This window comes from Brassica napus, chromosome A6 (genome assembly GCF_020379485.1).
Source record: "Brassica napus cultivar Da-Ae chromosome A6, Da-Ae, whole genome shotgun sequence".
Taxonomy (NCBI): Eukaryota; Viridiplantae; Streptophyta; class Magnoliopsida; order Brassicales; family Brassicaceae; genus Brassica; species Brassica napus.
In genome coordinates this window covers 3,040,764-3,057,450 of record NC_063439.1, presented here as the reverse complement: position 1 = coordinate 3,057,450, position 16,687 = coordinate 3,040,764, and the positions used below count along the sequence as shown (strand labels likewise).

The 16,687-nt window shown below is 36.8% G+C and overlaps 5 protein-coding genes and 1 long non-coding RNA gene across 6 annotated transcripts; 3 read left to right on the top strand and 3 right to left on the bottom strand.

The window, feature by feature from the left end:
* The first annotated feature begins 764 nt into the window (after positions 1–764).
* On the top strand, positions 765–4,900 carry LOC111198817. Its single transcript, XR_007340154.1, has 3 exons — positions 765–1,578; positions 1,676–1,762; positions 2,083–4,900. It is a non-coding gene; the product is annotated as an uncharacterized LOC111198817 (long non-coding RNA).
* A 648-nt stretch (positions 4,901–5,548) lies between these two features.
* LOC106346378 (probable serine/threonine-protein kinase PBL5) lies at positions 5,549–7,932 on the top strand. Its single transcript, XM_013785688.3, has 5 exons — positions 5,549–5,871; positions 6,162–6,409; positions 6,477–6,666; positions 6,750–7,141; positions 7,419–7,932. The coding sequence occupies exons 1-5, from the start codon at positions 5,730–5,732 to the stop codon at positions 7,719–7,721; spliced, it is 1,275 nt and encodes a 424-aa protein (XP_013641142.2). The 5' UTR covers positions 5,549–5,729; the 3' UTR covers positions 7,722–7,932.
* LOC125610148 lies at positions 7,718–10,792 on the bottom strand. Its single transcript, XM_048782035.1, has 4 exons — positions 10,233–10,792; positions 9,737–10,139; positions 8,735–9,280; positions 7,718–8,266 (listed from the first exon to the last, which is right to left on the bottom strand). Exons 1-4 carry the CDS (start codon positions 10,772–10,774, stop codon positions 8,150–8,152), a joined length of 1,608 nt encoding a protein of 535 aa, XP_048637992.1. The 5' UTR covers positions 10,775–10,792; the 3' UTR covers positions 7,718–8,149.
* Positions 10,793–10,867: 75 nt separating this feature from the next.
* Positions 10,868–13,389, bottom strand: LOC106361515 (neuroguidin-like). Its single transcript, XM_048782036.1, has 9 exons — positions 13,232–13,389; positions 12,731–12,811; positions 12,450–12,537; positions 12,058–12,237; positions 11,804–11,977; positions 11,563–11,727; positions 11,326–11,477; positions 11,133–11,256; positions 10,868–11,045 (listed from the first exon to the last, which is right to left on the bottom strand). Exons 2-9 carry the CDS (start codon positions 12,778–12,780, stop codon positions 11,034–11,036), a joined length of 945 nt encoding a protein of 314 aa, XP_048637993.1. The 5' UTR covers positions 12,781–12,811; positions 13,232–13,389; the 3' UTR covers positions 10,868–11,033.
* Positions 13,390–13,907: 518 nt separating this feature from the next.
* Positions 13,908–15,183, bottom strand: LOC106346381 (39S ribosomal protein L47, mitochondrial-like). The gene is made up of 4 exons (XM_022720568.2): positions 15,094–15,183; positions 14,778–14,981; positions 14,391–14,548; positions 13,908–14,245 (listed from the first exon to the last, which is right to left on the bottom strand). Exons 2-4 carry the CDS (start codon positions 14,944–14,946, stop codon positions 14,138–14,140), a joined length of 435 nt encoding a protein of 144 aa, XP_022576289.2. The 5' UTR covers positions 14,947–14,981; positions 15,094–15,183; the 3' UTR covers positions 13,908–14,137.
* A 252-nt stretch (positions 15,184–15,435) lies between these two features.
* LOC106346382 (histone H4) lies at positions 15,436–16,045 on the top strand. The gene has a single exon (XM_013785692.2). It carries the CDS (start codon positions 15,491–15,493, stop codon positions 15,800–15,802), a length of 312 nt encoding a protein of 103 aa, XP_013641146.1. The 5' UTR covers positions 15,436–15,490; the 3' UTR covers positions 15,803–16,045.
* Positions 16,046–16,687: the final 642 nt, after the last annotated feature.

The window sequence follows — 16,687 nt, the reverse complement described above, 5'->3', positions numbered from 1 at the left end:
TGCATATATGATATATTAGTATATTTTGAAGTCAAAATGGCTCTCCTCATTTTTACTTCGTAGATTACGAGCTAAACTTGTTAAAATCGGGTGATATTGATACTAGTAAATACATAAGATCGGAACAAGAAAATAAAAAAGAAACATAAAATATCGCTAAAAGACTAATTTATTTTCGATGATATTAATACTCGTGAATATATATATTCGATATGAATAATAAAAAATTGTACGAAGAAGACATCAAAAACAACAATAACAACCATCTTCAGTTACACAAAAAACTTTGGACAATATTTGAAAATTTTGAAGATTCCGGATCAAACTTACCTAACTATTAGTGTTGTTGTAAAATTTAAATTTGTGTAATAGTTATGTCTTCATGTAATTTTTTAAAATCATTTTTGTTAAGTTTCTTTTGTATATTATTGTTGTTTAAATCTAATTTAAAATATTTTAAATTTTTTTTTAATTTTATGTGTAAAATTTAAAATTTGTAAACAAAGTTTTAAATATTTATGAGATATAATTTTTTTAAGGATTAAAACAATAAAAGAGAAAATATTTATGAATCATAAAAGTGATGTGTGATTGTAGGGACCAAAATGCAAATAAAAATGTGAAACTTCAAATTTGAAGTTTTGAGGAGTGAAACTCTATATTTGAAGTTTCACTACTCAAAACTTCAAATTTGAAGTTTTGAAGTTTTTTTTTGGAGAGCAAAAAACTTCATATTTGAAGTTATAGAGTATCTTTTGGAGATGCTCTAAGAGCATGATATAATAGGATTCGTAGGGAAATATTAGAAACCGTCTCTTAACTTTTAACTAAAAAAATAAGAACCGGCTTTTAGATAAGATGTTTAAGAGTCGGTTCTTAACTTTTTTATTTAAAAGTTAAAAGATAGTTTCTTATATTCCGTTAAGAACCGACTCTTAAACATCTTATCTAAAAGCCTTTTTATTTTAAAGTTAAAAGATAGTTTCTAATCCCACTCTATTTTTTCCTCTAAAATAGAGTTTAGAATAAAAATATTCCAATTGTACTATTTTTCTACTCTATAATAGTGTAAACCTATTTTTTTTTCTATATATAGAGTAATTTTTCTTTTGTTCATCATTCTATTTTTCATTTTAAAATAGAGTACCATTGAAACAATATCCAACTCTATTATAGAGAAAAAAATAGAGTAAACCACTGGAAATGATCTAAAAAACTTAAAAACTCCCAAAGATCAAAATAAAAAGGCTTCTTCTTAATTTAGCCCACCAAAAGCAAAATGAGCCACTAATTTATCTCCTCTCACTCCGGCTTAGCAACAGCCAACAGTTACATGAGATACGAAACAGTCTTAGACTTGTTTCTCGTTAGTTTTATTTATCTTAAGACTATACTTGATCCGAGTTCGTAGGACACTAGTAGCCACTAAGGAAGTTATCTTTTTCTTCCAAATTGGACTTCTTGAGTTCTTGTGTAATCAACAAACGAAGAGGCTTCGATAAAGAAGATAGAAAACGCGTTTGACAACAGAGTTGATGCTGAAAGAACTCTCCGGGAGATCAAGCTTCTTTGCCACATGTATGTAATATCTTCTTCACTGATTCCATTTGGTTTGATGAATCGCGTGTAAATATATGATGTATAGTTGAATTATCGTGTTCACACATCTACGCAGGATATTAAAATGAAACATAAATGGAGCCACCAGAGAATGAGGTTCGAAGATGTGTATATTGTTCAGCAGCTGAAACTTAGCACTGAGGTAAACACATGTTACAAGCAATTCTCTGTTTGTGTGTATTGTTAGCTCTAAGTTTCACTAGATGACTGATCTTGACTTCTTGAGAAGCAATAATTCTCGGAAGTACGTAAAGCAACTCCCACGTTCAAACAAACACTCATTTAGAGAAACGCATATCACAGATGCTGCCCGTATTTTTGTTTGCCTTGGGATGGTATAAATATGAAATACTAAAAAAAATGTTTTTATTGACTTGGAAGTAGAGGAAGCGTTGAAGCAGCCCTACTTGGCCAGTCATCTCTATGTGATTAACGAGAACCAACTTGTCCTTCTACTTTCAGCTTCGACTTTGAGGACACAACCTTGGATGAACAAGAGATCAAGGATATCTTATCTTGAGAGAGTCTTTACACTTCCAGGATAAGTGGTCTCCCACAATATAAGACGCTTGACCGCCAAACCATGTGCTATTCGAAGCTGTGAGAAATAGGTGAAAATGGTTAGTAGTATTCTAGTGTGTGTTTTGTATTGTCAGTGAATTATGCAGTCCGAAGAAAGTGACAAGCTTTTGCGTGTTGTATACGTATATAATAACTCGACAAACACAAATTTTCTGACTATTCCATTTTCCTCATAGAAAGTAGAAACCATGGGAAACCGTCATCTTTTCCAGAGCTTGCGTTTGGATTTTATTTTAAGTTATATATAAAAACATTTATGATATATCATAAAAAAATCAAAACGATGATACATTTCGAGAATTTAGATTTTTTTTTGTTCTAAAGTGTGAAATGGCATTCGAACATATATCTATGTAAGACGTTTTCTCGCATGAGCTAGCGTATAATATATCTACAAATAATTTCTTACCGACCAAACCATCCAAGATCAAGCTAATTTGGCTATAATCAGCCTAAAATATCTACTTTCACCAAATTCCAAAAAAACATATCCCAACTCAATAAGAAAATTCATGTGACAGTGTGTATACCCACCTCATAGGTGAACTTTTGAAATATAATCTACAACCTAGTGTTTTAATTAACAGAGCTAGTGTGTTGTCAAAAAAAAAAAACAGATCTAGTGTTGTGACGACTTGTCTACAGTTTATGAAACTTTAACTGCACGATTTGTACTACAATTCCTTCCTACAAATATTTGGCCCAAAAACAAAAGCTGCATAGCTGGTTTATCAAACTTTCGTATTCGTTCATGCAACTAGCCGATTTTTTAATATATGCTACGTTAAACTATGCCGGAAAGTAATATTCTAGCTGTGCATACTATTTGGTGATTTTGTATACAATATACAAATCGAAATTGGACCAAGCAAGTCAACATCTTCATATGTATACATATTTTTGGTGTGTCAATAAACGTGAAAACATATCTAAACGAAACCCTATTACTACAAAAAGCCAAACACGTCTTAGTTATATGAATGCTGGCTCCAAATAATTAATAAGCATTATCTCTGTATAACCATACTTTTTTATAGATTACATGTTCCTTTCTTAATTAAATAACTTGAGCTGCCAATCTAACTTCTAATTTAAACTTATCTTCTTTAATGTTTCAAACAAATGTAGAAAGCAACTAGACCGAATTAACTTGCTAATTTAAACTTATCTTCACTCAAACGTTGATTGAAAATCTGAGATATTTACACAATTCAATTCAAATTCAAAAATGACTAGAATTTTAAATGCTGGACCAATACAATTACGGTTAGGAAGACTGATTAAACTAATATCGTATATATTTATAACCACACATGGATTGCAGACGTATTTGTGTTGTTGTCATATCAACTTATATGAATGGTGTTTTGTGTACGTCTGTATGTGTGGTATCCATATGTTGTTTTGAGTAATATTAAACAAGAATAATAATGTTAGTTTGGCTTGAATGTTAATTATCTATTTTTCACTAGAGAACAATTACGTCATTATACAACACGAAGTAGAAAAGCATGTATATACATTATATTCCATACATGTTATACTGCTGCTGCATATACATAAATGATACGAGCATATAGAGCAGTACATATAACATTAAAATTTTAAATACACACCAACATATGACAATTTCCAATTAAGAATGGTCATTACTCCTTAGCACTAAATATAACCAAATTTCATATTTATTTATTATTTTATTATCTGTATTTTCATCTTTAATTTCTAATTTCATAAGAAGATGCAACAATTAGACAAGATGCAACAATAACCGATTTTTGATTATAATGATAAATGGATACTCGTTACCGCTGCTCGACGCTCGTACGTGTTGTCTGCAACATGCACAATGATCTTGTCATGAGGATGTTAGGTTAGATAAACATTATAAGGCAACTTATTATGATTTTGCAAAATTTGGTGCACTAGGTTTGAAGCGAAAAGATGAGTTAACTGATTGTTTATTTCCACAAAAGTTGTAATTCTATGCATTTTAAGCATGGACGAGACTAGTTCGCTAATGCATGCATCATCAGGGAGTCGGAAACTAATAACGTAATATCATCGTTAAGCAAAAGTCTTTTAACGTGGTAACACCAAGAAAATTGATCACGGGTTCCGTATAAACAATAGTTTGTGTGAAGTAGCAGAATATGACAATTACGCCTTACGTAACGTTCGTTGGATATAGGTGAAAATGCAGAGAAGCTCTAACGTAGAATACGATTATTTTTATGTTTTAGCAAAAATATAATAGACAAAAGGTAAATGCTTTCAACAAAATGTTTGCCAGCAAAAGATCATCTGTCTCGTTGATGTCTTAAAGGCCTCGAAGGTCAACAGAATTTCAATATTTTACCGAGGGAGTTGTTATTGTGGTAGCCTAACTAAAGCCTAATTAAATGAGATTAAATTAAACTGCTCTAAAGTGCTAGGAGTAACATTAATATCATGTACACGTGTCGCATTTTCCTTTGAATTTGGCTTTAAATGGTTCCCTCGTAACATAGCCAGCAGCTGAAACGCGTCGTAGTTAATCACAGTACCGTTGGAACCATTTAAAACAAAAAGGCCACTCTGCATGCATGCCTGCCTGTGTCCCATTAATTAGAAAAGTCCTTCTGGTGAGACTTGAACCAACCAAAAAACAAAAAAAATATAGTTAGGACAAACAAAGCGCGTGGATTTAAAACGTGGGACCCACTCTGACGTCATTTTGTTTTTCACCTCCTTACAAAAATAAAATCAAACGATGAGTAATTTGGCCATTGTCTATGCACCGACGTCACCCGTAAGGCGATAGCCGATAGTTGACAGCTATTACAAAAATGTCGCAAAAATGTTCTATCATCCATAAATAAATTAATACACATTTGAAAAAAAAATAGTTTAATTCAGTCAGATTCGATATGATTAGATGAAATTTTAAAGTTAATTGAAACCACTAGTTTGATTTTTACCCAAAAAAACTGTGAAACTGTGGATGAATAAGATTGAAAGCACAATAGAATAGAATGACTAGTATCACACGAGCTGGTCCCAGCAATATTAATCAAAGAAGTGACATAAATCAATCACCCCAAATACATAGCTCCATTAACCAGCCGCCACGTCAGATCGACGGTGCCTGTTTCGATCAGCCGGTCGTAAGATGACAAACTCAAAGTTGACCATGCCTAACATATTTACATCTCTTACGTGGCGCCTCCTGATACGGTCTCTACGAGAAGAAACATTTTCTTGACGTGGCGTATTTTCATTAGAAGAATGTTTTAGCGTACAATAGACCTTGCCGTATACGATAATTTTACGTTTTATCTTATTACGATAAATAAATCAAAAAGACAAAAGAATTAAGCTTTCTCTGTTTGTCACTAAAAGCTCTTTCCTCTCTCTCCTTCCTTTTTTTCGCAATTCTTCATTCTTCTCTGTTTCGAGATTTTCCCGTGTTTGAGTTTGTGTTTCTGATTCTCCGACGAGGAAGAGTAAGAGAAGATCAAACAAAAGAACAAAGAGAATTGCTTTTGATGGGTTGTTTCGGATGCGGTAAGAGATCGAGCAAACGATCGGAGCCCAACAAAGATAAATACAACAACGATACTGTGAAAAACAAGAAGACCATCGGTGGTACAAGCGATAAGAGAGACGATCAGTCACAACCCTGTTCAGGTACAGAGTGATTTTCTACCGTTTAATCGTTGCTCAAAGCTATCTGTCTCAGTTACATTAAGGGTGGTTTGATGCATGTGTACTGTTTCCCATATAAGTGAGATTTTTTTCATTCGAGTTAGGTTTTGTCTTGTCCTAAATGAGACACATGTCAAAGTTTGGGTTTTTATTGTTATTGTTGTTACCTATTTGTAATCGAATCTTCAGTTGATTTATTTTATTGCCGTGTTTATTTATTTATGGTTAAGTCACAAGATAATTAATTTGATTATTTTGCCATGTGATTGTAGATTCGACAAAGGTCAGTCCATATCGAGATGTAAATAATGAAGGAGTTGTTGTTGTTAAGGAGAAGGAGGATCAGTTAGCTCTTGACGTCAAGGGTTTGAATTTGAACGACCAAGCCACAGGGAAGAAAGCACAGACTTTTACATTCCAAGAGCTTGCAGCTGCCACTGGGAACTTTAGATCCGATTGTTTCCTTGGCGAAGGAGGTTTTGGTAAAGTTTACAAGGGAACAATAGAGAAACTAGATCAGGTATCTTTGTTGAACAAGTAGCTTTGATTGTCAGAGTTTTTTTTTGAACAAAATTCGTTGTGGCTAGGTTGTTGCAATCAAGCAACTTGACCGTAATGGAGCTCAAGGAATCAGAGAGTTTGTGGTTGAGGTATTGACACTAAGTCTCGCTGACCATCCCAATCTAGTGAAGCTTATTGGGTTTTGCGCTGAAGGTGATCAGAGACTATTGGTCTACGAGTACATGCCTCTAGGATCTCTTGAAGACCATCTACACGGTATGCTTTGAATAGGATTAAGCCGTTACTTGATTTTGTTATTTATTTGAATTCTCTATATCGTTTTTTTTTACTATTTTCAGATCTTCCTTCTGGTAAAAAGCCACTTGATTGGAACACAAGGATGAAAATAGCAGCGGGTGCAGCGAGAGGCTTAGAGTATCTGCACGATAGAATGAAACCTCCTGTGATCTACCGTGATCTCAAATGTTCGAATATCTTGCTTGGTGAAGACTATCAACCGAAACTATCTGACTTTGGGTTGGCTAAAGTCGGACCAAGCGGGGATAAAACTCACGTCTCAACGAGAGTTATGGGAACGTACGGATACTGTGCTCCTGACTACGCTATGACGGGTCAGCTCACGTTTAAATCCGATATATATAGCTTTGGAGTAGTCCTCTTGGAGCTTATCACTGGAAGGAAAGCTATTGATAATACAAAGGCGAGAAAAGATCAAAACCTGGTCGGATGGGTATGTTCTATAGTCTCTCAATAATCTTTGCTATAACAGTGGCTGAGCTCGAAATATTTTTGACTGGTCATAATATGTATATATATATATATATATATATATTATATTTTTTTTTTACAAATTAATGGGGGCATGTGAAAATTTAAACATAAATTAGTGGGGTGTGACTAAATATTATAGTAATTTAAGAAAAAATAAACTAAAAAAAGATTTCCCTCCAATTTTACTGGGGTCATGTGACCCCAACAACACTCATTATGTTCTTTCTTCCTTACAGGCACGACCGTTGTTTAAAGACAGGAGGAACTTCCCGAAAATGGTTGATCCATTGCTTCAAGGACAATACCCTGTAAGAGGATTGTACCAAGCGCTTGCAATCTCAGCGATGTGCGTTCAAGAGCAGCCAAGCATGAGACCTGTTGTATCAGACGTAGTGTTGGCTCTCAACTTCTTAGCTTCTTCCAAGTACGATCCGAATAGTCCTAGCAGCAGCAGGAGAAGGAACGGTTCTTTTCGCAGAGATGATGAGGAGAAAAGACCGGATCTAGTCAAAGAAGCCGAATCTGATGGGTCTTCATAGGAAGAAAATGGTAAAAAAAATAAATCAAATCTAGTTTTTTTGGATTCACCAAGATATAATGGGTGGATGTTATATTATAATATAAAAACAAACCAAGTCACATTTTTAACATCTCGTTGGTGGATGTACATCTTTGACTCGGCTTCTGTTGTATGTATGTTGTAGCATGCTTCCTTTTTCTTTAGAACAAAAACCATTTTGTTTTGGGACATATATATATATTATACATCTATTTTCAGATTAAACCATGATGATAAAATGGCAAACGTTGGAACTATACTTGAACAATCCAAAGTATATGCTATTAAAAGAAAATAGTTAAAATCGGTAGTGTTAATGATGAAAGTCGTTGTGAACAAAATACATTATGTTTTCAAAAAATCTGCAAAATCATTTTGAAGAAATACATAATGTATCCAATCTGACCATTACTGCTTAGGATGTTCGAGCTCACTGATCTCTCCGTCTGCGCAGTTTCCGACCCAAATATACATCGTTGTGTTTCTCCGACTCGGCAACACTCTGCAACAATCCCTCCTCGGTGACTGCAACACGGGGGTTTTATGATCTCAATTAAACACGTTAGCCAAACCGGTTTATAGTCTAAAACCAGCTGGTTCTACTAGAAACTGCAATCAATATCCGGTTTGGTGTAGCCTAAACGAAACCAGTATAATATATTGTTGTGGAACCAAGCCGGTTTCTACTAGCTATTGTTAAAAACTATAATCAAAATTCGGTTTGGAGTAGCCTAAACGAAACCGGTATAACTGAAATTGATATATTGTTGTGGAACCAAGCCGGTTCTACTAGCTATTGTTAGAAACTATATAATCAATATCCGGTTTGGAGCAGCCTAAAAGAAACCGGTATAACTGAAATTGATATACAGCCAAACCGGTTTATTATCAAACACCAAGTCGGTTTTCACTGAAACTATTCTAAACCAAACCGGAATCACCTGAAATTGATGTATAAAATATATTGATGTGGAAATGAAGTTTTGGACCTACCTTGTGCCATCGGAGTGGATCAGGTCGCTTCAAAACGACGACGGAATCGATCTTTCCAGGCGAATCCAGCCTCCATCTGCATCCAGGGAACCGTCTCGTCTTGTCCAAGTTATAGTATCCAATCACTTGGCGACGTCCTTCATCATACTTAGCCGAGTTTACGTAAAACACAAACGGTCTCTGACACGGATGTCTAGACACGGGTCTAGTATTAAACGCGTAGCCAATGTAGTCAGCCCTGCGGAACCAGTTGAGGAACGTTCTCGAAGGCATCTCTAGCTCGCGAGGTGAAATGATGCCTCGGATTATCTGAACAGAGAAGCCCCATGATACAGAGATGGACCAGAACCGGCTCTGGTCGTAGCAGATTGACTGCTGGAATATGCTGGCTGAGTCGAGTTCTGCCGATGACATGAGGTGTCGAAGGGCACGTGAGCGTTTCATTTTAGGGAATATAGGTTGCACTACGTCGATGTGGTGCAGCGTCACCAAAGGAGCCACGGGATGGGCTCCTAATAGTCCCAACAGGTCCCCGTAAACATCATACTGCATACATATCCATCAACGGAACATTCAGATACGCAGCCATACCAACAGGCAACAGTAACAGTCTCAAATTATTTTTAACTTTTGTACCAAAAAAATTCATTGTACATGAAAAGACCCATCTTCGTACTAACATTCGATCGAACAGAACTCTTAACTAAAGGTGTGACTGTATGGCATAGTTAGTACAAAATAAAATAGATAGAAATTTATTTCATCTCTTTTACTCTGATTTCAACAAATCAAGTAAAAATTAATTTCAACTCATTTACTCTAAAAAAATGAGAAAACAATATAGTCAGTCTCCCCTTTACCTTTTGTGAAATTGAAAAGTTTACTCCAGATTTATTATTTTTCATACATCTCATTTCCACTTTATTTTTTCACTCTTTACTTCATTAATATGTAACCAATCAATCACACTCTAAAAGGAGAAGAATACATATAATCTTTTACCTGGTGGAAGCCAGGCTCTTTGGTTAGTGGTACGCCGAGCTCGGTCATACAAGCTTGGATGCGATCGTCACTACCGTAAAGACCAGGGTACCGCTGAATACAACGGTCCTGCATTTTCGAGAGCTCAACAGCTAAAGCGTAGCTGATGGCGAAGCCACCCCCACCAAAAGCCATGGAGTAGGAGAAGAAGATGTTCTGAACGTGAGCCTCTGATGAGCTACCAACGTAGTAGAACTGAGTGTGGTCGTACTTCGACAACACGTTCACCACATTGTCCACCACAAACACAGTATCATCGTCACCCATCACAAACCACCGTACTCCTTTAAGCCCTAATCGTAGCGTCTCCGTCACTACTCTTGATATCCTCACTGCTGATCTGTCTCCCACCGGATGCGTGTACCTAAAGCAACACCAAAAAAAATTTGAAATTAGGTTTCCTTGTCATACACGTTAGGTTTTTATATATAATGTAGAGTGAGGAGGAAGCAAGCACCGGAAACGTGAGGTGTCCTGTGAGATTCTGATCTGAGGGAGTGGTTCGTTACGGTAAGTACGGACTCTCTTGTCGATCCAGACAACGCCACGTGTCTTGCCAGGTCGCCACCATGACTTGATGTACTCTTTCCTCGTCTCCCACAGAACGGAAGACGCGGCGATACCGAACACGACGTGATCGAGCGTCGTGTTGAACATCCTTGGTCGGCGAGGGTAGAGAGAAGGCACACGTGGAGGGACATCGTCGTCTTCTTCTTCTTCCTCAGGGTCTTTGACAAGAGAGGATGAGTTTGTTTGGTCTTTGATTGACAAATGTGGATAGGTGGGGCTGCAAGTCTTGCGTCCGCCTCCTCCGGTGGTGGAGATGAGAATCAACGGGAGGAAGAAGAGGAACATGAAAAGCCATGGCAGTGGAGATCTGAGGAATGAGACACGAGAAGTGGGGTTGTGAGTTTTGAGCTTGTCGTGGTGGTGATGTTCTTCTAGAAGCCTATTCTTAGGGTTGCTTAGATTGGTGTTGGAGCTTGAGCTGTTTCCCATGGCAAATGGGAAGAGAGACTGATGCAACTTTGTTTTCTTTTTTTTACTCAAATCAGATTTTTTGTTACATCACTTATTTAAATGAAAACGATGTTTTTGATGAAATGAGCTAAATTTAGCACTAGAGAAAAGGTCTTCCGAATATTACTGCGAGTGCACTTGACCGTGTGTTCACATTAAACAAAAATCTCAATACAATCACAAAGCAAAACGACAGTGTAGCAACAACATGATGAGTCTATGGTTGTATCCTTCCATATCAATGCCTCGTCTGCGACAAAAACAATGAACAAGACATTGTTAAACACATTAGCGACTGACTAGTAATCAAAACTAATTAAAAAAAAATGACTTATACCTTTCTTCTCTTGGATCTTCCTCCACTTTTACGGCCACTGCCACCAAAGCTTGATTGCTTTTTATCACCATCTTCATCCAAGAACTTGAACTCGTCGTCAAAACTCTCGGTAAGTCCATGCAACCTGCGTGCATCTCACAAAGATTAATCAAAACATCAATTCAGTTGAAAACCGAAAAGCAAAGAAACGTACCCACTGCGTGACTTCAAGCGCTTCTCTCTCTTCTTATCCTCCTTAGTGCGAGGTGCTCGGGCAAAGAGTTCTTCTTCAACCTCTTGTTGTCTTTCATACTGTGCTATGAACTTCCTCTGTTCCTTGCTCTCAGCACCATGCCAGTCTCTGATCTGTTTATATATTATTCACACACACAAATTAAAAACAGCTACTCACTCATATCAGATGCAAAGTAAAATTTCCTTCCAAACCCACCTCTTCAGGCCTGTCCTCGAGCTCGTCCAACACATCTTTCATGTATGTATTCTCAGTAGCTTGTCTTAAGAAGTGCTTCTCTTTTCTAGCAGCATCTCTCTCTTGCTTTGACGTCTTATCATCCATAGACATAGGAGCAAACTTAGGAGGCCTATAAACTCCATCCTACATTTCCATAGGCCAAAACGGTTAATAAAAATCATATTTCTACAGAAGTGTAAGAGTGGATAATAAGGCTTACCAATGGTTCATCCTCCATTTTGTCAGCAAGCAAGTCTGGCTTGGGCTTATAATTAGAAACATCTTCAGATTTTTCGGCTTCTTTTCCCTCAGAGAGGGTTTGTTCAGTTACAGACGCACCGGCTGTGGTGAGCTTCTGAATTTGGTACTGAAGCTTTTTGTCTATGGGACGAATCTATTCAAAAGATAAATGATTTAACTCCATGGTCTTGTTTTGGCAGGGAGAAAGTTGAAAAAAAGAAAGACAAGGCAAACCTTTTCTAGAAACATTCGTATCTCTACAAGGCTCCTTACAACAGGGTGGCCATCGATAGAGAAGCCTTTTGCCTTCCTTAGCAGATAATATACGAGACACTGGCAATAACTTAGAAGTAACAGATGCTTTGCCTCGAGGTAACTCATCCCATCCGCTGTCGGATAACTGTCTGCTTTTACCTATATAATTTGCAAAAGCAAAAAAAAAACAAGAAAATCAAGATGTAGTGAAACATGAATAAGTCTGAAAGCCTTTGTGTCTCTTGTCTGAAGGGTACATAGCAGATGCAAGTAATCAGAGACAATAGTTTGGTTAAATCCTTAAAAGGGAGAAAATATTTTAATTTTTAAAGACGAAATAAAAAAAATGATGTAAAATTATAAGATGGTACCTTTGCAGTGAGAGCCTCAACTTTGCTCCTAACAACATCAAGGCCTTCCTTCATTTCTCTCAACACTGTTGCTAGCTGTGGAGCTTCTCTGAGACACATCAAAATAACAAAACGAGACCAGTCAAAAACGTGAAGTATATCATATCTAACTAAACACACAAGATCGTTTTTTTTGTTCTGTATAAGAACTGTGGTTATTGATTCATTGCTTAGTCAACCTATTTTCTTCTCGATAGAGCAAATAACTGTTTTTTTGTGATAATGGAATAAGCATAACTCACCTCTTTATTGTTTCGACCAGGCCCGGTTTTTTAATCTCCTCCTCCATCATACTTGTTCAGAAACAGCCAGAAGATGTGACACTGAATAAAAAAAAAAGATAACCTAAATGTTCAGAGAAAGTAACCGTAGAAAACCAAACCGACCATCAGATAAACACATACACATTAAATCAATTGGCGAGTAGGAAAATAATTAAATTTCGGTAGACAGAGATTTGGCAAAGACCAAAGAACATCCAAACAACACAAGCATATGTAATAAAATAGGTGAACCAGGTCCTTCAATCCTTACGTTTTCTGACAAATACTGTCTACTAGTTTACTAGTTGACAGAATCCAACATTCAGAATAAAGAAACGCTAATTAAAATTGATGGAAGTTTCACAAATATCTTTCAATGACCACGATTAATTTGACCCCAGGGCAGAGGAAGCGGTGGTTTTAGACACAACAAGAGGAACTATCTCAGAGAGGAAGAGACACGAAGAAGAACGAACTCACAGGAGTTAGAGAGGTTGATGGAGACGGTCACGGCTGCAGAAGGGCGACGGTAGAAAGGTCACGGCAACACTGAGAAGGAAAATCAATACAGACACTCTTTTGCTGGGACAAGGGTTTATGAAAACTGTAAGAGGCTTTTGTCCAATGAATATTGAAGGGCCCGATACAAAATTAAAGATAATATATGGGCTTATTTGGGCCCAGCTCATATATTTTCTTAAGGGCCCACAAAGGTAATGATGTTTTGCTTTTAGGGTTACTAGTTCTGAGTCAGAGGACAAGCATAATTTATGTTTTCACTTTTTTTTTGTGTGTGCAACATACTGTTTTCACTAGGTAGGCTGATTCTGGCAGTTCGGGTCTACTAAAATCTCGCTGAATTGAATTAGAAAAAAATCAATTTGATTTGGTATTTTGATATTCCACTTTTTAATTTTTTTTTACCTAAACTAACCGAAATTTTGGTTAATTCAATTAGTTCGGTTAGACATTTTGGTTAATTCCATTAGTTTGGTTAGAAATTTGGTTAACAATTTATCGAACCAAACCGAAAACCAATTTTTTTTTGTAAACCAGCCAAAATCGAATCGAACTCCTCATCGAACTAACCAAAGTTTCAGTTCAGTTCGACTGGTTTGACTCGATTTAAAATCCCATGCCTAGTAAGGTGTAACAATAGATGAAAATAACATTTTATTTGCTCTCTCGATTATATTCCAAGACAAGAGCTCAGAATCAACTGACCAACATGTTTCCTGAAATAAACACCAACCACAGTTTTACAGAAACGTACGTGCATATAGCTACCCAAACAAACACTTTTACCACCGGACATAACAGTCACAATCATTGGACCAAGACCCACACTGACTATAATCGGTTGCTAAAAGAAGCACAAGGGATTGATCACATAGCATTCACCATTCTCTTCATCTCAGCTGATCTTCTTGGATCCGGTTCTTCAATAGCTCTTTCTGTCAGCACATGCTTTATGCGGCACATTGATCTCCTCACCTATATTCACATGAATTCAAAGTTGACCAAGAACTGATTACACAACCATTTTCGTAAATTTCCTTACATAACATTCATCAATTATGTTAACAACTCAATTGGAACTCTGATGCTTAACAGTAACGGCCTGGTTTGTAGTGGGTACCTTGGGAATGCGTTCAGGGTTAGGAAACATCATGTTCTGAGCTTGAAGCATCTGACGCTGAGTCATCAACATGTTTTTCTCTTTGAGAAGAACGTACCACAGCTTCTGAAGATCATCCCATGACTTGAGTCGCAGTTCTGAAGCTTTCCAACCTCGACCTAACACACCCAAAAAAAAAACAAAAAAACAATGCTTAATCTTTTTTTTTTTTTTTTTGCTAACACAATCCTTAATCTAATATAATCAATCCACGCTTAGTAGATTATTCAGCTTTAAAGATACCACATTTGCTAATTTCATAGCACCATAGACAAACAATCATTAATCAATAATACACTTGAGATAGAACAAACTCTCCCAAAACGAAATGCCACGTAGGAAACGCACCGTAGACAACAGGTTTGTCTTCGTCCTGGCTTCTGTCGAACTCAAAGAACTCCTCGAGAGGGTTTTTGGCAATCTTAACAGTCAACGCGGCTGCTGCAGTAGTGGACTCCGACCTCGCGGATGCAGCCACCGCCAAGAACCTCCTCCCGACAAATCTCGTAATAAACATGGTTACAAAAACAGCTCCCGGTTATTTAATCCGACCTACCAAACAAAGATCAGACTGATTATAACCAAAATATAAAAAAAGTTTACACAAGCGGATGTCAATCACAGCAAGCCACAGCTCACAGCAGCAGAAGAGATAAGAACTCACCGGAGATACGGCGACGATCACGGCTACAGAGAAAGAGAGATCAGTCAAAACCCTTTCTCACGGGTACAGGTTTACGTAGAAGGCTATCTGAGGCCCAGTACGAGCTTTGGGTAATTACAGGCCCAATAAGGTTGGCTAGTTTTCGTTATTTCTCTAGTTGAAAAATTCCACGTCATCGATCCGTCTATTACTGTCAACGATTGTAACAACCGTCAGATTTATAATCGACGGCTGTAGTGTTAAGCACGCGGATCGTCTCTGACTATATATATACAGACATTCACCGGTTATGGTATCGAATCGTCTTCTTCTTTATATCGATTACTCAAAGAGCCTCAATTGAGTTTGATTTTGTTATTTCAGATATTTAGAATCTCTAAAGGAACTTTGTTAGAAGATGTCAGGAAGGGGAAAGGGAGGGAAGGGATTGGGAAAGGGAGGAGCCAAGAGGCACAGGAAGGTGCTTAGGGATAACATCCAAGGTATAACCAAGCCTGCTATTCGTCGTCTTGCTCGTCGAGGTGGCGTCAAGCGTATAAGCGGTTTGATCTACGAGGAGACCAGAGGAGTCCTCAAGATCTTCCTCGAGAATGTCATTCGTGATGCTGTTACCTACACAGAGCACGCCAGGAGGAAGACTGTCACTGCTATGGATGTTGTTTATGCCTTGAAGAGGCAAGGTCGCACTCTCTACGGTTTCGGCGGTTAAATTGAGGGAGATTGGATTAGGGATTCTAATCAATATGATTAGTAAAAGTAAATCCTGGTGTTAGCTATTGTTGGTTTTGCTATTGTGCTGTTCCTCGTCGTTAGGCAATGTTTTCATGTAGCTTAGAAAATCTTCAAATGAAAGTTAGATTTATCCCAAGTTCAAGTTCATGTTCATTATGTATCCCAAACGGGTTATTTTATCCTTTGTTATAAATAACCATGTGCAACACATTTTCTAGTTTGTTATAGTCTCTTGAGCTAATACAACTTGGAAGCATTGCAAAGACAATTTGTCTGAGTTGATTTCAATACTGCTCAAGGGGAATTTGATGCGCAGTTCTAAGTAAAATAAGCGTTGCTATGTTATGAGTTTAACCCAAATAAGGTCACCTATTAAGCTGTTCCAAAAACAGTAACCAAATTGATCTGCTATTTAGATTACACAAGTAAAAAAAGCAGAGCATTGTAAATCCTTGATGATGCAGAAACATACATCTTTCAGTTTCGAGTTTTGCGTTGAAAACCCCATGTCCATGTTTAATCAAATGAAGTAACAAACGACCCCAAGATAAATTAACAAAGTGATTTTTTTCAAGCTATAAACTAGTTTAAAATAATCATATATTCTTTTCTTTTTACTCCGTCTTCTGCTTGGGAACTGTTGCAAATCTAATCTGAAATAACTTACATGAAAGACGTTTATTTATAATAAAGTATTATTTTTTTGGTTGACTTATGTATAAGTCGTCCAGTAAAAAATCAAATTTCGGACACAATTCGGTTAAATGCAAAACTAATATGTTTATCATAGACGACTTACACTGTTAATAATATACTACTAGGCTTATGAAATTACAATATAGTTCCCCTTCTCAATTATCCA